This window comes from Lepidochelys kempii, chromosome 1, assembly GCF_965140285.1.
Source record: "Lepidochelys kempii isolate rLepKem1 chromosome 1, rLepKem1.hap1, whole genome shotgun sequence".
Classification (NCBI taxonomy): Eukaryota; Metazoa; Chordata; order Testudines; family Cheloniidae; genus Lepidochelys; species Lepidochelys kempii.
This window is the reverse complement of record NC_136380.1, coordinates 190828714-190852455: the sequence shown is the minus strand read 5'-3', so window position 1 is coordinate 190852455 and position 23742 is coordinate 190828714. Positions and strand designations below refer to the sequence as shown.

Here is a 23742-nt window from a genome sequence, read left to right as displayed (position 1 = left end):
GTTAGCACTGTGCTCAGGCGGGGAGCAAAGGGGCAATTGCCCAGGGGCCCGACAGATTTAAAAGGGCCTGGGGACCCCCGGCCACCGCCAGCAGGGGTAAGGCAGACTTCCTGCTGGCCCTTGTTCCACACCGTTCCCGGAAGCGACCAGCACGTCCCTGCGGCCCTTGGGAGGACAGGGGGTCTCCATGCACTGCCCCTGCCCCGAGCACTGACTCCGCAACTCCCATTGGCCAGGAACTGCAGCCAACAGGCGCTGCGGGGCCTGTGCCTGTGGGCAGTGGCATGTGGAGACCCCCTCAGGGGCCCTCTGCCTAGAAGCCGCTGCCAGAGGGATGTGCTGGTTGCTTTCAGGAGCCACCAGAGGTAAGTGCCGACCCCCTGTCCCCCTCCTGCATCCCTGCCCCAACCTAGAGCTCGCACCCTGCACCCTCTCCTGCACCCAAACTCCCTCCCAGAGTCTGCACCCTGCACCTCAACCCGCTGCCCCAGCCTGGTGAAGTGAGTGAGGGTGGGGGACAGCAAGCGATGGAGGGAGGAGGAATGAAGTGAGCAGGGGGTGGGGCCTCGGAGAGGGTGTGGGACAGGGCGTGGTCTCAGGGAAGGGGTGGGGCAGGGGCCGGGAAAGGGTCTTTGGGTTTGTGCAATTATATGGTTGGCAACCCTACCAGGTGGGCATGTATAAGCCCTGGTTGTGCCAGAAGAGCGCGGTCAGCAGCTCCCTGGGCACCAGCCAGCAGAGGCGCAGCACCGCCCAAACGTCAGGCGGACCATGTCCGTGCAGACGCGGCTTGTGCAGGGGCCCATTGACTGTTCTGCCCTGGGGCCCGGAATTGCTGTCAGTGGGCCTCACTGTGCTTGTAATAGCTGTGATTAAATACTGTGTAAAGAACTTCTTGGAATTTACAGTACTGGAATTTACAGTTAGTGTTCCTTTCTTCAGTTATCTTTTTTTTAAAAAAGGCTTTTAGCTAAAACCTTCCTTGTTCAGAACGTAGTGTGGTTCAAGTAGTCTATTTACTGATCTCTACGAATAAGCATTGGCTTGATCTCTTTGTTTAGATACAGTGGACACAATTAAAACAGTGATGGCTTACCACTCACAGTAACTAGAATATCCTAGAATCATAGAATATCAGGGTTGGAAGGGACCTCAGGAGGTCATCTAGTCCAACCCCCTGCTCAAAAGCAGGACCCATACCCAATTAAATCATCCCAGCCAGGGCTTTGTCAAGCCTGACCTTAAAAACCTCTAAGGAAGGAGATTCCACCACCTCCCTAGGCAACGCATTCCAGTGTTTCACCACCCTCCTAGTGAAAAAATTTTTCCTAATATCCAACCTGAACCTCCCCCACTGCAACTTGAGACCATTACTCCTTGTCCTGTCCTCTTCCACCACTGAGAATAGTCTAGAACCATCCTCTCTGGAACTACCTCTCAGGTAGTTGAAAGCAGCTATCAAATCCCCCCTCATTCTTCTTTTCTGCAGACTAAACAATCCCAGTTCCCTCAGCCTCTCCTCATAAGTCATGTGTTCCAGTCCCCTAATCATTTTTGTTGCCCTCCGCTGGATGCTTTCCAATTTCTCCACATCCTTCTTGTAGTGTGGGGCCCAAAACTGGACACAGTACTCCAGATGAGGCCTCACCAATGTCGAATAGAGGGGGACGATCACGTCCCTCATTCTGCTCGCTATGCCCCTACTTATACATCCCAAAATGCCATTGGCCTTCTTGGCAACAAGGGCACACTGCTGGCTCATATCCAGCTTCTCGTCCACTGTCACCCCTAGGTCCTTTTCCGCAGAACTGCTGCCTAGCCATTCGGTCCCTAGTCTGTAGCTGTGCATTGGGTTCTTCCGTCCTAAGTGCAGGACCCTGCACTTATCCTTATTGAACCTCCTCAGATTTCTTTTGGCCCAATCCTCCAATTTGTCTAGGTCCCTCTGTATCCTATCCCTGCCCTCCAGCGTATCTATCACTCTTCCCAGTTTAGTATCATCCGCAAATTTGCTGAGAGTGCAATCCACACCATCCTCCAGATCATTTATGAAGATACTGAACAAACAAACAAACAAAAAGATATTGAACTAATGTTAGTGCAGTATTTGGTGCATTCTCTACTCTAAGTATAGAGGATGGTGAAGATCAAATTTGAACAGCACCCATCTAGTTTGCTGCTGCTAACTTTATTTTGGTTTTCAATCCAGTGCATACATAGTCAAAAGTTAAGACACGACAAATATCCTTCCCAGGTCGACTTGTAACCCTCTTTTGTGCCTACATTCTATGATACATTCACACCCTCATTACCAGGATGTGCAATAAGACTTGTGGGGAACAGATCTCTTCCTCGCCTCCCACACACTAGGAGGTCGCAGAGGTGGCTGACAATGCAGCCCCAAGGTTGCAGAAGCATCTGCAGTTGTAATGTGCTTCCTCAACAGCAGTGGTTCTCAATCAAGGGTACCCAGAGCTCTTCCAGGGGGTACATCAACTCATTTAGATATTTGCCTAGTTTTACAACAGGCTACACAAAAAGCACTAGCGAAGCCCATACAAACTAAAATTTCATACAGACCATGACTTGTTTATACTGCTCTATAATCTATACACTGGAATGTACCTACCATATTTATATTGCAATTGATTTATTTTATAAGTATATGGTAAAAATGAGAACGTGAGCCATTTTTCAGGAATAGTCGCTGTGACACTTTTGTATTTTTATGTCTGATTTTGTAAGCAAGTAGTTTTTAAGTAACTTGAGGGTATGCAAGACAAATCAGACTCATGAAAGGAGTACAGTCATTCTGAAAGGTTGAGAGCCACTGTTCTACAGTGGTGGGAGGATGGAGAGGATGCAGCAGTTGATCTCTGGTCCCAGATGCCCATGTGCTGGCCTTACCTATCCACTGTGCACTGCCTTGAAGGAACCCTGTACAGCTAGTTTCACTGCCATGCAAGGGGTATGCACCTACCCCACCCCACTCCACCCCCACCAACTCCTGCACTAGGGTTGCCAACCCTCCAGGATTGTCCTGGAATCTCCAGGAATTAAAAATTAATCGTTAGTTAAAGATGGTCATGTGATGAAACTTCCAGGAAAACATCAAACCAAAATTGGCAACCTCCCTCCACACCTCTCATGCAGCAGACTCACCCTGCTCCCACTGAAATTACAGGGAAGGGGGCTGGACATAACATACACCACAGAAAATAGATGCCAATTCAAAATTGCCCATCAAACTTCTAGAGATCTCTTGGGAAGCTAATACTTTGTCTTTCCCTATAGTCCCTTTGGAAGTCAAAAACTTTTACCAAGGATAATTTAGCCTCAGAACCACCCTATGATTTAGGTGTCTCTCCACCCCAGGTTTCAAATTAGCATATGATTTTCCAAAGCCTCATGGCACTGATGCACATCCATAGCATGCCTGCTCAGATATGGCTGCACAAGATAGGAGTTGTAGGGCTGAAAATTCACTTACAAATTGTTTTAACAAAACATTGAATCTTTTTAACTCACTTAACTTTCAAGTTCCCTGCTATCATGTAGGCTGTCCACCACCACCTGAAAGTATTGTCGTAATCCCATTTTCCCTGTTTCCTCCTCCCACCTTTCTCTCCTTCCATTATTTTTAAATGGATGGTTTTTACAATATCTAAAGCTGCTGCAGTTTGTTGAAACTATCAGTAGGTGGCACTTCAGGAGTTCTCATCACTCAAGACAAAAAACAAACAAACCCAAAATACAAAACGAAAAACCTCACAGCACACCACCATTTTCCCCTAGGAATAGGTGCCATAGGGTCACTTCCAAAAATAGACCTTTGGAGAGAAGCTCTGCTGCAGGGCTGTTAAGATAGCTCCTTAATTTTACTATTGAAGTATCCGGCTGCATCAAAAGCTCTACAAATTGACTCCAATACAAGGATAAAAATACAGTAACTCCTCACCTAACGTTGCAGTTACGTTCCTGAAAAATGCAAAACGATGTTAAGTGAATCCCGTTTCCCCCATAAGAATTAATGTAAATAAGGGGGGTGGTTGGTTCCAGGGAATTTTTTTTTCACCAGACAAAAGACTATATATTACACATCTACCCCAATATAACGTGGTCCTCGGGATCCAAAAAATCTTACCATCTTATAGGTGAGACCATGTTATATTGGGGTAGGGAGAGGAACCGCTCCGCACCCCAGCTCACCTCCGCCTCCTCCCCTGAGCGCGCAGCCACCACTCCGCTTCTTCCTCCTTCCCTTCCAGGCTTGCTGTACCAATCAGCTGTTTGGCATGGGAAGCCTGGAAGGAAGCGGGGGGGTGGGGTGGGGGGGGAGAAGTGGAGCAGTGGTGGCGCACTCAGGGGAGGAGGCGGAGTGGAGGTGAGCTGAGGTAGGGAGCGGTTCCTCTGCGCCCTCCCCACCGGTTACTTGCTGCGGCCCTCCCTGCGCCCCCTGCCCCAGTTCACCTCTGCTCCGCCGCCGCCTCCCCTGAGCATGCCGCCACCGCTCTGCTTCTTCTCCCCCTCCCCAAGGCTTGCCGCGAATCAGCTGTTTGGTGCGGCAAGCCTGGGAGGGAGGGGGAGAGAAGCAGAGCAGCGGCGTGCTCGTGGGAGGAGGCCCACAGCAAGTGTGTGTGTGGGGGGGGACGGGGACACAGAGGAACCGCTTGTGGTAATAGGAATTCAGATATAAAGAGGTAAAGCAGCCCTGGTCCCCAGAGCGCTGCTTTACTGCATTATATCCGAATTTGCGGTCTATCAGACCGCATTATATCGGGGTAGAGGGCTGTGTGTGTGTGTACACACCCACACACACAGAGTATAAGTTTTAAAACAACAACTTAATACTGATACACAGCAATGATGACTGTGAAGCTTGGTTGAGGTGGTGAAGTCAGAGGGTGGGATATTTCCCAGGGAATGCCTTACTCTAAAATGATGAACTAGCAATTGGCTGAGCCCTCAAGGGTTAACTCACTGTTGTTAATATAGCCTCACACTCTACAAGGCAGCACGAATGGAGGGAGGGGAGAAAGCATGGCAGACAGACACACCATGAGTGAGAGAGAGATGCGCATTGCTCCTTTACGTATGCTGACCCCACTCTTAAGTACACTGCCTTGTTAAGTAGATCAGCACACTGAGACCGCAGCTGTTGCCAGGAAGCTCCCTCCTGAGCCCTGTTGTGTGTGTGTGTCCCCTGCTCTCTGGAAGACGGGGTAAGCGGGGTGCAGAAGCAGGGGGACACCCTGACATTAGTGCACCCCCCCACCCCGCAAAGCAAGCAGGAGGCTGGGGGAGCAGCTCAAAGGCAGAGGGCAGGAGCAGCACATGGTGGGGGGAGGGACAGGTGAACTGCCGACAACTGATAGCCTGCTGGGCAGCTGCCCAGCAGGCTAACTTAGGGGAGCTGAGAGGGGGGGTTGCTGGTCCATCCTGGTTCCAAGCCCTGCCCCCCACAGCTAGCTCCAACTGGCTGGTCTTCCTGCAAGCAGTGGACAAAGCAGGCGGCTGCCAAATGACTTATAAGGGAGCATTGCACAACTTTAAACGAGCATGTTCCCTAATTGATCAGCAACATAACATTAACCAGGACAACTTTAAGTAAGGAGTTACTGTAGGTAAGTGTTTTGTTTAAAAAACAAAAACAAACACCACACCACAACAACCCAGGATATTGAGTAAGACTAATTCATTCACATCAATGAAAAGAAATAAAATTCACCTGGAATGCCACCTAAGTAGGTAACAATAGGTCTCTTCATTACTTGATCCAGGATGGACAGTTGTTGCTCTTGCTCAGAATTGGTGCTGTATGTTTGTGAATCAGCAGTCAGTTCAAGCAGCTGTTTGTTTACTCGGAGTCCCAGCAGCATTCTTTTGGAGGTACACAACCTCTCTGACTCCAGCCGGGCAACAATAACGTTCTCAATAGTCACAATGATTTCCTAGGCAGCAGAATAAAAAACATTTCACGTACAACTCCAGCACTTATTTTATTTAGTTATGATGCATTTTACATTTGTAAGGAGAAACTGGAGGAAACATTATGGCCAACGTTTTTCAAAATAGGTGTCTGAAATTGGGAAATCCACTGAAGTCAACAGAAGCTGCTGGGTTGTTCAGCGCTTTTGAGAAACCAAGCCACCTGTTTAGTTGCCTAAATTTTATTTTTAGGAGTCTCTCTTTCGGTATTCTTGTTAGAAAATCTTGATCTAGATTTCTGGGGTTAAATCCTGGTCCTGTGGAAGTCGATAGGAGTTTTGACATTGACTATAATGAAGCCAACATTTCACTCAAAGTATCTACTTCAAGCAGGTTAAAAAAGACATATGTAGTCACCGTCATATACATATATGCACATACTGCCTTCTGTCATGCTACTTGCCACAACTGGGAATAGAGGGAAATTCAAGGATAGCAAGACCTATTTATATATTGGCTTTTTTATGCAGTTCATCACTGTTTTATCAGAGCACCTTGCAAACAATTAATTCAGCCTCACAACGCCCTTGTGAAGTACAGTAAGTAACTAGGATCAGTCCCATTTTACAGATGGAGAATGAAGACAGAGTTGAAGTCAAAAGAGCTATACTGATTTACACCAGATGAGGATCTGACCCAAAGTTACTGTGATAACAGTAAGATCACCTGTGAGTTAGGGGAGTTGGAGTCTATTATGGACAAAGCAAGAGGCACTGTTTTGCCAGAGACCAAGGCAAACATCACACCCGTGCCTCTGGATGGGCGAATAGTCAATGTTATGTTTATTAGCCATTCTTTGTCATTGGTAAGATTATCTGTTTAAACAAAAAAAGAAATTAATGAACCCGAAAAACACCTGCTTCAAGCATCCAAATACTGTTTGGTTATTTACAAGCATTTCCCCCCTACAATTTAATCTATATTCCCACTACGAAAAATAAGGCTAAATCTGCAGTGAAAAGGTGAGCTTTACATTTTTAGTTTTCCCCAAAATTTCTAATATTAAACATATAGAAAGAGACATTTTAAGCTTAAGAACATAAGAATGGCCATACAAAGCTTGGGGTTTTTCCTTGCCTTTTCAGCTTCCTGGTCTTTTTTTTAAATTTATTTTTTGTTACCTCTCTCACTGTCACATTCATAAGAGGGCTGTTTATAAGGTTAAGCCAGAAAAAAGCCTAACAGGTTGCTCATAAAATTTTGCTGCTGAGCAGAAGACTGATAGCTTAAACATGCATTTAACATCACACACAGGAATAGTCCCATTGCTCCAATGGGAATTCTCACATGCATAAAAGTTATACAGGTGCTAAAGTGTTTGCAAGCTCAGCAGCTAAAAGGCATGCCCATATTTATTAACTGCTTTTTTTTCATAATTTCACACTAATAATGCACCATGTTACTTAATATCACAATCAGCACCCGCAATGTATCTTGCTCTAATATAATTCCATATGACTCTTTCATTTGGGGCTCAAACCACTCTTAGTGACGTCAATAGCAAAACTTCCATTGATAAAATGGGAGCAGAATCAGACCCTTTAGAGATGGAAAGGACCAATTTGATCAAGTCCACCCTTGTAGAGGTCTTTGCAGAAATTAAACTGATAATGTGCGAGGCCAGAACCGACGCTTGTTACTCAAGCAAAACTCCCTCTGAAATTAGTGGGAACTTTGCCCGAGGGAAGCCCATACTCTTTTGCCATTCATTAGTTCAATCATCGGTCCAGCATAAAGACATGTTGGAGAAGGCCAAAAAATACTTACTATAGTTTATATGAAATTCTGCCATGCCAGTGCCAGGGTAGTAGGACCCTTTCCCCACAGTTACTAAACAATGTTTGCTTTGTTTTTCTTGAATAACTTCTTTTATGCCTGAACTTCCCTGATTCATCAGGTTCCAGGCACGAATGCACCCATCTAGTCGAGGGTTAATCTGCAAGAGAGTTACATTCAGGTTTTTGTGTTGCATACAGATTTGCTCTAGAAACATTGTTAATCAACAGAGAATGAGTTACTTTACATGACAATTTATTTCTGGTGGACAGTAAAGCATAATTATATCAATGCCATAGATTACAGCACTGATCTTCAGAGCTGTCTTGGAATCAAATTGCTGTTTGCAGTGTTGTAAACTGCATGTGGTCCCAGGATATTAGAGAGAACAAGGTGGGTGAGGTAATATCTTTTATTAGATTGACTTCTGTTGGCGTGAGAAACAAAGTTTTGAGCTTACAAAGAACTCTTCTTCAGGTCTGAGAAAAGTACTCAGGCCTGGTCTACGCTCCAGAGAGGTCAATGTAAGCTGCCTTGTTGTAATAAACCATCAATCCAGAGTCTTCATTAAAACCATGATTTATAGTGTCTAGCAAAGTTAGGAATTTACGTTCCCAGGCTTGTCATTTGGAAAGTGTTTTGCAGCTTGCCTTTGAGGACGAGGACTGAAAGTCAGCTTTGGAGTGATTGTTTTGTGATAAGTGTTTGCCCTTGGGTAATATGGTATTTTTGACTTTTAGCATTGGGGGCATCATTGGGGATGAGGTACACCACATTGTGATAGGCATGGATAGGACCAGGGCCTTCCCTAGTGGGGTTTGGGGTCTGGGGAGGAAGTGATAGATTCGTCTCTTCCGGGACCAATTGCACCAGCCTGTGGGGCCTCCCAAAGTGCGGGGCCCGGAGCGGTCGCCTCGATTTGCCCTACCCAAGGGACAGCTCGGGGTAGGACCCATGGATCTTGAAAGATATGTTGTGGTGGGGAGGGGAGTGATCATTGTAGCAGTGGAGATATGTCTGCAGGTTTTGCATCTATTGTTGTGGCAGGGTCTGGTGCTGCTTTAAGTTGAGGAGTTCTTGTCTGTTGGGGACTTGCTTCTGATATGAAGTTAGTGGGTTGTTCGAAGTTCAGGAAAGATTTCTTTCAAGATGTGGTCCCCATTGAGTATGGATTGTAATTGTTTAATGATGCCCTGTATGGCCTCCAATGTAGAGCGGTAGGTGACAACTAGGGGTGAGTGATTAGAGGGGCTTTTTTCCTGCAATGAAGCAGGTTCTCTCAGGGATGTTTGGGTGGCACGTTCCATTGTGTGATCTACTTCTCCAAATGCCCCAACAACTATGTGGATGAAACTAGACAATCACTATGCTCTCAAATGACCTTGCACAGAAAAAAAAATGATAAAAAGATAAAAACACTGTATTATCCAACAGCAAACACTTTTTTCACAAAACAATCACTCCATTTCTGACCTCTCAGTCCTCGTCCTCCTGCACAACACCTTGAAAAGAGGAGCCTGGGAGCTTAAATTCATCACTTTACTAGACTCTAAAAATCATGGTCTTAATTAAGACACTAGATTTATGGCTTATTACAAAAATCTGTAATCCACTAACTCCCCTCCACACTTTATTATCCCATCACTGGAAGTGTGTTAAGGGACCACTTCACCTTGAATAGTCTTTTAGAATATATGTTAACGACTTATGCTAAACAATCTGTACCACTTTGTATTTAGCAGTGACACTGAGTACCTACCTTTTCCAGACCTGTAGAAGAGCTGTGTATCACTCAAAAGCTTCTCCCTCTCACCAACAGAAGTTGGTCCAATAAAAGACATTACCTCACTGGTATTTTGTCACCCTCACGCACTTTGTGTCTCTTTGAACTCAAAGGCATGTACAGTAGCGCAGCTTTCAGTCAGCACTGCTGAGCCAGTAAGCTTTTCCCATTTGGTACCACTGGCAAGCAAAGAACAGACACCTTCAAAATTTAAGTTCAAACATACTGAAGCCAAACTTTTCTCTTCTGCTTGGCCATGTCTGCTGCGCTATAACTAGGGGGCCATAGCTATTAGTATTGTTTGTTGGCCGAGAGTTTGACTCATCAGCCCAAACAACATTTCTAGAATTATTTCACATTGGGTAAGAGAATATTTATTGAGAAGCAGTTAAACATTTTTACCTTTTTGCCTCCCTGTCACACTGCAAACAAAAATGGATTCATTAAAAAATGAAATATTGCAAGCATTTTTTTGTTAGTGGACTGGTGACTTGTTTTCAAATGTAAATTATTTTCTAGTACACATGCAACGTGTTGGATAGACATTCTTTTACACATATGAAGAACAGATACTGTATGGGCAATGGCAATGGAGGCTTCCCTCTTCTAGGGTGGAAAACAAGTTCAGTCTTCCATTCACTTGTTGCCTCTCTGCTGACACTGCCAGTTACTTTGAGGATTACTGGGTCTGTGTGAGAGGTGGCTGCAGGGACCTACAGCTGCTGAAAAGGGTGAGTAAGGTGACTCAGGCCCCCTGTGCAGGGTGGGTAGGGCAGGGCAGGGTAGAAATGAACACTCTCTGCATTTCTTTTACCTTTCCTCAACACTTCCCACCCCTATCCCTCGCCCACACACACAAGACCAAGGCACAATGTGGCACTAAGAAAGGGAACATTTGTACAATAGGCTCCCAAGGTAACTATTGGTGGCCCTATTGCTTGGGAGTCTTAAAATGAGATTAGGAAATGTACTCTCAGGCACAATCTTGCATATGACCCTGGAAAATGGATTAGATTACCTGAGACATCTTTAATTGCTGTGATTCTATAATTGAAACCTGAAAATGGGCAGACCACAAAGCTTCATGTGTACTCATTTTCAAACAAAAATGTCAATGGCATTTTCATTTTCTACCTACATACCTCCCTGTATTTTGTCTCCCCGGTAACCACCACATAAGGAGAAGTGAACAAGAAAGCAGCCTTAATCAGGAGGTATTTTTAAGTTACCGGTTTAATGAGGGTGTCGTCGACTTTGCGAGGTAATCCTGCAATGTACACTTTAGTTTCCAGGAAGCCATTTGTTGGCTTGAACAGATTTCTAGGGCTGTTAATATTCATCACTGCTTCTTTTGCTATTTTTACACTTATACTGTGTTCTAATTCTTCCACTGAGACCTAGGATTAAAAATAATATACAAAATATATAGCACTACATATGTTGAATGTACTGATTACACAGGGAGGAGTAGCGAGTCTTGTGTTAAGGTTGCCTAACATGTCCCGGTATTTAAAAAACAAAAACCCACCACCCAGAACCTGCTTCTCTCTCTCTCTCTCTCTCTCTCTCTCTTTTTTAAATATTCTAATGGTTTGCAGCAGGATTATGAAACTGGGTAGAGGAATAATATTTGAAAGGCAAAGGTGTCTCTTGCTTTCCATAGGAAAGCCTATACTTGGTTGAATGACTGATATTTTTGGAAAAAACACAATTTTTCAGTTTGTGTCACACTTAGTAGTATAGGTGCCAACTTCCCCTTTGCCTGGTGGGTGCTCGACCCCACCCCCTCCACCCCGCCCCGGCCTCACCCCTTCTCCACCTCTTCCTGCCCCTGCACTGCTCTTGTCCCGCTCCCATTCCACCCTTTCTCCCAAGTCCCTGCCCCGCCTCCTCCCTGAGCACGCGGCATCCCCGTTCCTTGCCCTCCCTCCCGGAAAGTCCAAAGTTCCACCAAACAGCTGTTTGGCGGTGGCCAGGCAGGAAGTGCTGGGAGGTAGGCAGCGGAGCGGGGACATGGCGTGCTCAGGGGAGGATGAAGCAAGGAGGGGGTAGGGGGAGCTTTGCTGCTGGTGGTTGCTAAGCACCTGCTAATTTTTCCGCATGGGTGCTCCAGACCCAGAGCACCCACGGAGTTGGTGCCTATGCTTAGTAGACCTCGTTAGGCATTTGCTTCTAAAATTGTTCAGCATTCCATCCACACTGAGCATGCTCCTCTGGATCTCATTCAGCCTGCCACAAAGAACTGAATCTCCTGAGGGAACACAGACACCCCCCCTCCCCCCAAAAAATCATCTACTGTTGATGTTACCCACCAAAATACCTTTTGGTCTAAGGGAAGGTGCACTGGACTGGACACCAGGAAACAATATGGCAGAACTAAATCTCATCCATTTAGGGTACATCTACACAGCAGCTGACAGGGTGCTTCCCAGCGCCGGTAGACATATGTCCAGCTCTGTTCAAGCTAGCATACTAAAAACAGTAGTGTGGCTGTAGCAGCACAAGTTGCTAGCTGCCCAAGTACAATCCTGCCCAACTTGGTGCTTTAAAAGGGCCAATTTCACAAAGGTGAAAACAATCATGAGCCAAATAAGCTGAGAGGAAAAATGTGAATGGATAATTAGGGCTTCTTTAACAAGACTTTACTAGATGCCCAAAAAGCCATACTCAAGGGAGAAGGCCAAATTGGTTAAAAAAAACAACAATTGGCTTAGAAGAACATGAAGGCAACTATAAAAGACTTTAAAAATAGTATGTAATAAATGGAAGAAAGGGGAAGTTGATAGTACAGAATGTAAATCAAAAGTTAGGAATTGTAGAAAATTGATAGGGGAAGCAAAGTGACATGAGGAGAAATCTATGGCTAGCAGAGTTAAGGACAATAATAATATTTTCTTTAGTTAGGAGGCAGGAAGCCTTGATTTGATTGATCAAGCTGCATTGGCCCACATAAAATAACAAGTATGTTTGGAATAACAACCCCATGGACCACTTTAATCAGAATAAACATGTTTACACAGATGATCATGCACTAGGTATTACTTCATAGGGCCCAAGCACCGTGCAGACAGTGGCTGTTTGTATCACAAGGAAATTCGGAAGTTTGCTAATGCTACCACTGTATCTTTCTTAACCACCTTTACATCTGGGATCTTTATGGAATCATTTTGAAACCTTTTTTAAATTATTATTATAAAGTCGCGATTACAATTTTCCCCAACTTCACCTGAGTGCACCAATAATTCACAGGGTATTAGAAAATAACTTACTATATGCCACAGACCATCATTAATGGCTTTGCCACCACTGGTGACTTTTGTTCCAAGTTCATTCTTGAATTGAATCTCAATCTTCCCATCACGAAGTGCAAGCAAGAACCATGCTGTGCTGTCAGAGGATTCAGCATATAGTATAACACCCTCTGTATCATATGTCCGGAAATCAAATTCTGCTGAAAATCTGTCATGGGAGAGGAATCACAATCATGGGAAGAGGATACATGAGACAATGAAGAGTTCAGTGCAATACATTAATAATTTAGCTATAGAGGCAAATATTAATCTCCAAATGACAACTCTGTATCCAAGCAGGTCCAATGGCTGCCTGTGATTAATCATAGGCAGAATCCAGTTCCCTTTACGTTACAGGTGTGTTGTAAGAACAAGTAAATTGTTTGGGAGGTGTTCCAGTACTATGATGAGGAGTGCCATTAAAAAAAAAATCTATCAGAAGTATCTTCTTAAATGAGCTTCATCATCACTGACTTTGAAAGTTCCATTCTTTACCCTTATTTTGTTTAGGGAATAAGATCTGTATGTTGGTGGCATTTGGATGATCATGCATAAATTGTAGTTCCTTTTGTTCTGTGTTTGTATAGCATCTAGTACAATGGAGTCATGGTTCATAACTAGGGCTCCTAGACACTACAGTAATACAAATAATAAATGGTGGTGGTATTATTATTTATTATTATGGTAGAACCTATAGACCCTGTTGTGCTCTGGGGGCTGTACAAACATAAGAGAAGCTCTCTGCGCCAAAGAGCTTTCAGGCGAAATATACAAGACTGAAGAAGGGCTTGAGGGGAAAATGGAGGTACAGAGGTGAAGTGACTTGTGAAAGGCACACAGCAGGTGGGTGGCAGAACTAGGAACAGAACGCAGGTGCCCTGATTCCAAGTTCAGATCTCCAGTCACTAAACCACATTGACTTTCAAACATGGTTCTGTCAAAACTCCTTATTTTGAATTTATAAGTAACTATTTAAGATGTTAGCTGCTAAGGACACTTTCAAACTTTTCAAAAATCTTCCAAGAGAGCATTAATTCCAGGTCACCTTTGATTCATGACACAAGGGCATGTCTTAATATTGATGCTCTAAATCTGAGACACTAAAAATCACAAATGCAACAACTTCTGCTGTTGGCGCTTCTGAAATTGTTCAGACAGTGATTCAAAGGTAACTCTGCATTTTCAAGTGCCACAAGGAGCAAACTTAAATGCCACATAGAGCTTACTAACATTAGCAATAGCTGTAGGACGCTGACATCTGAAAGGGAAATCCTACAAATTGATATTGGCATAAAACAAGACACTGTGCTCCATCAGTGGCCTGGAATATTTTAGGAGAAAGCACAGGAGACCATTAGCTTCCTCCGTACTTGATGAACAGCATGCTACAGCTGGTAATGCCTGCATAAGAGCAGCAGAACCATCATCTGAGGCTCCCCATTTTGATTTACAACTACACACTGCGAGATGCATATTCATTTCTATAACATCATCTGATTTTAAGGACTGACACACTTTAGGGGGGAACCTATATGAAACTTGCCTACTGTGAAATACCACAGACACCGTTTGGATCAAAATGTGCCTGCAAACGTCCCACCAGTGGGGATTCTTCAGAGCAAGTTTTGAGTCAGTTGGCAAGACTGGCCCCGGGGGAACTGCAATACCTCTACATCTCTGCCATCATCTTCACGTCTTTTCTCTTCCCTTCAGAGGGGGCAGCAAGATTCTGTCACTGTGAGACACCATCTTTCTGCCTCTCCTAAGAAATCTCATGCACTCTAAAAACTGCTGAGGCCTCCATCCAGTTCGTATTCTCTCCTCTCCCCCTTGATCCATTTTCCACCTTTTCCCACTCAGTCTCGGGACTGTTTTGATTCTCTTCCTCCCAGGGTTTGTTTCCCTTTTGGTCCGTATATCTCTGTCTTCAACCACAGCAACACAGCTGTTACTGCAGGAGGAATCTGGCTCTTCACCCACTGATGAGCTCAGGCTCAGATGCTGGTGCACTGTATCTGCCACAGACCACACCAATGGGCTGCCTGCTCCACTAAGTAGCTGCATCGGGCAGCTGCCACTGTCTGATGGAAAGGGTTGCTTAAGATCCAGCTGAGCCGATGAGTTACAGGAAGGAACTATACTAAAGATGTGGCTCATGGATATAATACAATCACTAAGTGGTGCTGTAAAGTGGTTCTAAGCACCTCGCTCCTGTCTGTCCACTTTCAAATAACTCCAGCCTCCACTGAGTGCTATTACATGTAGGAAGCTCAGTTCCTTTGTCCTCCCCGCAATGACACAAGGTGTCTTATCCAGTGAGATGATGCTGTGAACTCTTCATGCAATCCATAGTCCTTCTGCCACCCTCTGGGAATTAATGGAAACAAATCCCCAGCACTTTCATGCATAGTGTTATCAATGGCAAATGCTCACCTGGTTATTTCTGGCAATCTAAACCTTAAATACAGCACAGGGATCGCCATAAATTGTTCTGCCAGGTAAAGCAATTCATAATTTTTTTCAAGATTCAGAGGGACACAAACTGGAACAGCCTGGAAATAATGAAAGGAAAAATCACCATGTCATAACTTTTGTGCAGTGATATTTCACAGATTAACCTCAGTTCTTAGTGGCTTTTAGCTTGTTACATTTTTCTTACGCACTTGATACCTAGTATACTTGAGTAATCTGAATACCTCAGTACAAATAAAACAATTTTATTTTTCTACATTATCCATACATCAAAAATGTTGTAACATAGTTTCGTAGATTACAACTTTCATTTGAGTTGGTAATTACATTGTAAGTGTTTAATATTCAAATCAAGGCATACAGCCAAATTACACCATTTCCTTTCAACCTGCATCCCTACCACCTTATGTTAGGATTCTCAGGTCTCTTAATTTAAGCAGTTTGGTTGGGTTGATTGTTGAATGGGTGAAATCTAAAACATCTAGGGTGATACACAAAGTGGTCTTGATTTGAATAAGCACCACACTTTCCTCTGAAGCAGAACTGAACTAATATACAGCATAGTGGCAGGGGAAGTACAATGTCTCTTGATATGGTATCGTCTCAGAACACATGAAAAGTTTGGTCCTGGACACTAGTCACAACTAGTCCCAGGTAAGATTGTGAGGTTAATTATATTCTGCCTATTTAAACTTTTCAGCCTTCACTGGGAAAGGTATTCTTCATTTTCTGGTATACATTGTTGCACAGTGTTGCTGTGTATGAAGTTTGCATACTTTCTGTATTGCAGTGGTAGACAGAATGATGACTGTATATAGGGATAATATATCAGTTTAAATTACAGTGATCACATGTCCCAATATTATAGGGACAGTCCCACTGTACAGGGCGTTGTCTGAAATATTACCTCCCACCCCGTCCCAATTTTTCACACTTGCTATCTGGTCACTCTCGTTCAAATAGGTCAGACATTGTATGGCCATATTGCCATTTTAGCTACGACTCAATGTGCACTGCTGTTTTTATGTCTCTTGTCATGCCACAATGATGTCAGATGTAAAAAGACAGTTGGAACTTATTTTTGACTGAATCCCCTATATTTAATCTCCCAGCAGATATGTCCTACGCAGATGCAGCAGAACCGAAGCAATTGGGTGTGAAACACTACTGTGTGTGTGATACACATTGCACTTGGATAGTCCAACTCAGTGGCTCTCAACCTTTCAGGACGACTGTATCCCTTCAGGAGTTTGTGTCTTGCGTACCCCAAGTTTTACCTCATTTAAGAGCTACTTGCTTACAAAATCAGACATCAAAATAAAGTGTCAACACTGTTACTGAAAAATGGCTTAGTTTCTCATTTTTACCATATAATTACAACATAAATCAATTGGCATACAAATACTGTACTTACTTTCCAGTGTATAGTACATAGAGCAGTATAAACAAGTCATTGTCTGTATGAAATTTTAGTTTGTACTGATTTTGGTAGTGCTTTTTATGTAGTCAGTTGTAAAACTAGGCAAATATTTAGATGAGTTGATGTACCTCCTGGAAGACCTATACGTGCCACCAGGGGTATGCGTAAACCTGATTGAGAACTATTGGTCTAACTCACAGCTAATACTACATTTCCCAAAATTCTTTGGGCTTGGTTCTCATTTAACACAATTTTCATGGTGTAGCAATTCCGTTGACTGTAGTGCAACAACTCATGAATTACAATATTATATGTAAGAATTGGACTTGAATTTTTTTATACACCGGGTGGAGCACTTGGTCTGCAAAGAGGATACATCCTTTTGGGTTTTTCCATGATACTGCTGATAATACAGATTTTTATTCCAACTAAAAGATCTGCAACTGGTTTCTACATACTGGGTCAGCCTCTTTAGCCTTAGTCCCAAGGGTTACTAAACCTGTCTCTCATACAACAGCGTTAGGAGTAATGTTTAAGGGGGACAGAGCAGACTGTCCTCCCACTTTATTATCAGTAGGGAATGGAATTACTCCCTGTGTTGTCTAAGTATTAAAGCTTAGCAACTAAAAATACCAACTTCTAGTAAATATGTTCGAGCACAATAGTGGGCTTTGATCTTTGAAATATTTAAGCGCCCCTACATCATACTGTGGCAAAGATTTGTTTTTGGTGGAAGCTGTTTGAACACACTTACAGGTCCCAACCTGCCTGCTCCTGCCAAAGTAGTATAAAGAAAAGCCTTCATAAGAAAATGCTTTCATTGAAATCCTCTGTAGTCCCACTGTTTCTTCCACTAAAGTGTAAATTTGTAGTTCCTTTTGGATGGGAAATGTGTTTTTTTAGCACTTGGTGAAACTATTCACTCGCTGCTTGGCCCTCTTTTAAAAAAAGGAAAAAAAAAAGTCATGATAACTGAAACTGTGCAAAACAATCAGCTCAAACTGAGCTTTTCCAGGAGTCATTCTGAGAGACTAGGTGGGAAAAGGTTCTCATGGCAAGAAAAATCTGGGAAATATGTGAACATGCTTTCAAAATGAGCTGAGGCTCCCATGTCAACATCTAAGCCAGGGAGGGCATGGGGCTTATTTTGGGGGATGGGTAGAAAAGGGCTAGTTAAAGCAGATTTCTCTTCATGCTTTCTCTTGGAACTGAACCTGGACCGAATGATATCCCTGTCAACTGAACTGCTGGATTTGATTTGTGAAGCATGCCCTGACTCAAAGCCTGCAGCATTTTCCCAGCAATTTTAAAACTGGCTTTGGTACTTTTTCTAATCTACCTCATCCTGTCATAGAGAAACCCCCAACTCTGTAATTTCCCTAGCAAGCTCATATCATGCAGTTTTACCTCACAGTTCCATTTCCCTAGCAAGCTCATATCATGCAGTTTTACCTCACAGTTCTTCCTGTCCTTAGAAAGCTTGAACCCTTTCTTGCCATCACAATAGCAGGAATAGCTTCCTGGAGAATTTACACACTCTTGCGCACAAGTGTTTTCAGCACATTCATCCACATCTGCAATGAAACAGAAGCACATTGCATGAGACTTAGACTGAACAATCATTTAATGTTCTAAAGACAAGTACATTAAGTTAATGCAACAATGGGCAAGACAGTTCTGTACTGGAATGTGAATCCTGTCGGTGGTGGTGGTGATGTATTAAAGGGCTCTCTCCAGCCTGAAATTTACATTTGCCTTCTGGATGAACAACCCCAGCAAGTCTTATATGGAAACCGTGCAGCGAGCCAGGGCAAGGCTGAACTGATATGTGAGAAGCTATAAAGCTGAGCTGCATGGCTGAGGATTACAGAGGAATGCAGAAAAGGAGTTGACATAAATGAATTCCTGCCATCTGTCTATCAGTACTACCTGTTCTGGGCCACTCTCCTCTTGTTCCACCTAGGGTCTCTCAAGCTGCAAGAGTTACTACAGTCCTAACAGTATACATGGCAATTGTGTGGAGCAGAGACAGTCTGTTCACATAAGGCCAAAATCAGTTCTGTACAGTCCCATCTGAGGGAGAGGTATCTCCTCTGACTGATGTAGTAATCTTCCCAAGCTGCAAAGTCCAGACAGCTTAAGTGGAGTCTATGGAGATCAATTTAGGCTGATTAAAAGCAAAAACCACTTGGCTATTAAGGAGCTAAACCTACTACCTTTTTCATGTTGTTGGCTGTGTGCAATAAATAATGTATAAAAGAGAGGTTGTGTGAAAGGCTAATTTAATTGTTACATTTCTAATATGAAAAACATACAAGCTCATGAGGTGAGAGGCTCTGTAGGCATGAGCTAAGGGCGATGTATAAAGAAATTTTGCAATGCCGATACTGAAGTACACTGCCCTTTTGATGTAAATAAATGATAGTCTGCTAGTAAATATATTTTTAAAACATGATTTGGTTTTGTAGCATGCTAAGTTTTTTTTAAAAAATTTAAAATCGCATTTTTAGTTGCTTAAAGGAAAATTCAAGATCTCCTCTTCAAGCTCCACTTTATAAAGTGGTGACCGTAACGTATTGGGTAGAACCAGAAACTAGTTCCCAGGTTTCCTGGCTTCGATTCTAGTATTTGACAAAAAGAAAAGGAGTACTTGTGGCACCTTAGAGACTAACCAATTTATTTGAGCATAAGCTTTCGTGAGCTACAGCTCACTTCATCGGATGCATGCTGTGGAAACTGCAGAAGACATTATATACACAGAGACCATGAAACAATACCTCCTCCCACCCCACTCTCCTGCTGGTAATAGCTTATCTAAAGTGATCACTCTCCCTACAATGTGCATGATAATCAAGGTGGGCCATTTCCAGCACAAATCCAGGTTTTTTTGTGCTGATCACTTTAGATAAGCTATTACCAGCAGGAGAGTGGGGTGGGAGGAGGTATTGTTTCATGGTCTCTGTGTATATAATGTCTTCTGCAGTTTCCACAGTATGCATCCGATGAAGTGAGCTGTAGCTCACGAAAGCTTATGCTCAAATAAATTGGTTAGTCTCTAAGGTGCCACAAGTATTCCTTTTCTTTTTGCGAATACAGACTGATATGGCTGTTACTCTGAAACCTAGTATTTGACACTGACTCACTGAGTGACCTAACACGCCATTTAACCTCTCTGTGCCAGAGGTTCCCCATAATTACATGGCAGATACTTCCTTAGTGTGTTGAAAGGACTAAACAACTAATGCTTGTGAAGGGTTTTGAGATGCTTGGAGGAAAGGCACTATACCTATTAAAATGCCCAATCTTACTGTCTTTGCTGTTTGTTTAGTTGAACAAGGGCCTGTTTAGGAAAAAACACTCTGTTCAGGAGAGATAAAGATGTGTGGAGCTGAAGATACGACAAATCTCTAAGTTAAACTGTAGTGGGCTTAGGTCATTCTTTAAAACAACTTCTATTGTGTTTTAAACCCAGGTTTGATTCACCTTCAGGATTCTGGCAATGCAAGCTGCAGCCCCAGAGCTGGTATGTCTGCTTGGAGGGGAAGGGGGTGCAACAAATGCTAGCTTCCAGCAAGACCTGCTTTGCCAGGGTGTCTGTAGTCGCTGGTGCAGCCACACAAGTGGTTGAAAGGGGATAGGCAAAGTCAGTACCTATCATAGGCAGTTTCTACTGTAGGGATGTTTATGAACCCTGACTGGATTTTACTGGATTTTCATGAAGTGAGCTGTAGCTCACGAAAGCTTATGCTCAAATAAATTTTGTTAGTCTCTAAGGTGCCACAACAAGTCCTCCTTTTCTTTTTGCAAAGACAGACTAACATGGCTGCTACTCTGAAAACTTTCTCTGGAGGGACGCTTTCTTCCACACTCTCATTTCATAAAGAAATGTTCTTCTCTGCCCAGAAAATTTCTGAAGGGACAATGTTCTGACAAATTGTAGATTAGATTGCATGGAGGAGGTGTAATTGGGGCAAGGGCAGAGGAATGGACCATTTTTAAATGGCAGTCTCAGGTCCCAATATTTTGAGAGTGAATCCCTCCAGTATTATATTTGCACACTTTATGAAGAGCAGTCAGACTGACTCAATATCAATGAGCACCCAACATTTGAATGATAGTGACATGAAATGTGGTGATTGATATACCCATAGAAGAGGCTAGAAAGCTGTTTTATACATTGTAGTAATTGTAACAGCCCTGGTTGAGATACCCCTACTGGACCCTCACCAGGCTGCTGTGTTACACCCGCTTGCTAGGCCTGTGTGCCTTGAAGCTCCTCATGATCACAGGGTGGGCTCCAGCTACTATCTCTGGCTGCAGACTCTCTCACGCAGACTGTCTCATACCCCTGCATGGAGGATGGACCCCAAAACCCAGTTGCAGTAGGCCCTTCGCATGAGTGCTGACCCCCAAGACACTTCAGTAGGTTAAGCAAAACCCTTCCCTAGAGCTCAGTCTTGTGAGTAGTCAGCCACTGGTGTATAATTCACCTGTTACAGAAATATGTGATGATTGAAGCAAACAACACAGACTTTGCAGAGGGATTTCTAACCCACTCATTCTTTACTTTAGACAGCACAAGAGATATACAGATCTAGGCAAAACAATGAACACCTGTACACCACTCCTCAGTTTTCTCATCGCCTTTGAGCATTCTTTGGGATTTCAGCTGGTAACTTTCCAGGGTTCCGAGTCCCCTGTATTGACTCTCACTCCACCAGCTTAGGGCTTTTTCTCCCAATTACTGGATCTTTCCCTGACCCCTGCAGTCAGTATCCTTCACCTCCAGTTAATCTGGCAATCAAAAAGCTTCCCTTTTGAGTCCCTCCTCAGACTTTGGGTATGTCTACACAGCAAAAAAACCAACAACCTGCAGCAGAGAGTCTCAGAGCCTGGGTTAACTGACTCAGGCTTGCAGGGCTAAAGAGAGCAGTGTAGATGTTTTGGCTCGGGCTGACCCTATAGTCTACACTGCTATTTTTAGTCCTGCAGTGCAAGCCTGAGTCAGTTTGACCTGGGCTTTGAGACCGGTGTACCCTCTGTGTCTGTAAACCCCCACTCTGACACATCCTGTGTTTTTGTTTCCTTCCACTGCTCCAAACTCTGCAAGCACATAAGATAACTGGATTCTCTAAACTTTAGCCAGCCCATTGTTCTCAGGTGCTCCCATTTGAATGGGAACTGTTTTAAGTTAACAACTCTCTATTGTCCTTGATCTGGGAGAGATGGTAGTAGATGATGGAGGCATTTAATGATCAACTAGAATTTGTAAGTTACATGTAGACAGATTCCCCAAATTGTCACAGCAGCTATTTTTAAAAAAAAGAAAGGAAAAAAAAAAACAACCTTTACCTTCACAGTTCTTTGAAGTTGAATTATATGTGTAGCCTTCTGCACATTCACATTTATATTTGCCAGGGATGTTCTTGCACTGTGCTGTTCCACAGATGTCTGGACGTATCACACATTCATTCCTGTCTAAATTCAGAAGTGTTACTGAGAATAAAGTTTTTCTCATGACATTTCACCCTGCCTCAAGATTGTAAGGGCAAAAAAAAAAGGCGGAGGGGGCTCACAATTCCGGCAGATCTTGCTAGGTTTCACATAGTCTCCTTTGTAAGGGAGACTTCCAGAGGATTCTGCAGGGAATTTTACCTTGCCCCCAGGTGAAGTCTCCTGCATACCTTGATACTCTGTAGGCTGTACTGTGGATCCAAGGAAAAGGGACAAGTGTGTCAGAGGAAAAAAGTAACACAAATGTGTTTACTGTAATGCTTTGCTCATCATTCCTGATTGAAAGCTAGATTGTGCAGCTGTTACTCATATTGGTGAGCCCTCATTAATGGCAGGTAACCTCTCTGGCTTTAGAGGGACTACTTGTGTGAATAAGGGCTCACCACCACGAGGCAGGGGTCCACAGTCTAGCTCTAAAGCAGGGGTGGGCAAACTTCTTGGCCCAAGGGCCACATTGGGGTTGAGAAACTGTATGGAGGGCAGGGTAGGGAAGGCTGTGCCTCCCCAAACAGCCTGGCCCCCTCCCACTTCCCACCCCCTGACTGCCCTCCTCACAACCCATGAACCATCCAACCCTCCTTGTCCCCTGATCGCCCCCTCCTGGGACCCCACCCCCATCCAACCTCCCCGTCCCCTTACCATGCCGCTCAGAGGAGCAGGAGCTCGCAGCCGCGCTGCCCGGCTGGAGCCAGCCACACCGCCGCGCTCCCCGGCAGAAGCGGCAGGCCAAAGTGTTGGCAGGGCGGTGAGGTGAGGCTGCGGGGTAGGGGCCGGGGACTAGCCTCCCCGGCCGGGAGCTCAGAGACTGGGCAGGATGGTCCCGTGGGCCAGATGTGGCCCACGGGCTGTAGTTTGCCCACCTCTGCTCTAAAAGATTAAAAGTATACGAACAGGCTCCATTCAACCAACTTGTGAGCTTGCATTTGTCAGACTGCAGTATTGCAATGGGCTTATATAGGAGTCATGGTGTCATTGATTATTTGTGTCCACAAAAGTACATGCACTAACCAGGAGTCCAGTGAAAACCAGCCTAAAAGTCTGTCCCTTTACATCCTCTCACGATGGTATCCATACCAGATAGTGCAGCTCAACAGAAAAATTTTGACTAGTAAAGAAATGCAATACTAGGATGAGGTAAGCTATTTTCTTGCCAAAATGCCATCAAATTTTTCTACTAACTATATTAACGCATGCCCTTTACCTGGAATTTTATTCCAAAATAAAGACTTAAATCTATAGTCAATAAAAAGGCCTTTGTGCTACACCCAGCAAGTAAGTATAGTGATGCAATGCCACACAAGCCTTTCCCCATATAAAGAGTAGGATGACTAGATAGCCAGTGTGAAAAATCGGGACGGGGGTGGGAGGTAATAGGTGCCTATAGAAGAGAAAGTCCCCATATTTGGGGCTGTCCCTGTAAAATCTGGACATCTGATCATCCTCATAAAGAGCATCTTCAGAATTCATTAATATTTTCCTTTCAAGTGAAGGAAACCAAA

At 43.9% G+C, this 23742-nt stretch overlaps 1 protein-coding gene across 1 annotated transcript in view; it reads right to left on the bottom strand.

The window, feature by feature from the left end:
* The window catches only part of PROS1 (protein S), a 45227-nt gene that overhangs the window by 5717 nt on the left and 15768 nt on the right, over positions 1-23742 (bottom strand). The window contains 8 exon segments of the mRNA XM_073305611.2: positions 5729-5951; positions 6655-6803; positions 7756-7924; positions 10777-10944; positions 12817-13006; positions 15271-15389; positions 18182-18303; positions 22082-22207. Of these exon segments, the coding sequence (XP_073161712.1) occupies positions 5729-5951; positions 6655-6803; positions 7756-7924; positions 10777-10944; positions 12817-13006; positions 15271-15389; positions 18182-18303; positions 22082-22207 (1266 nt within the window).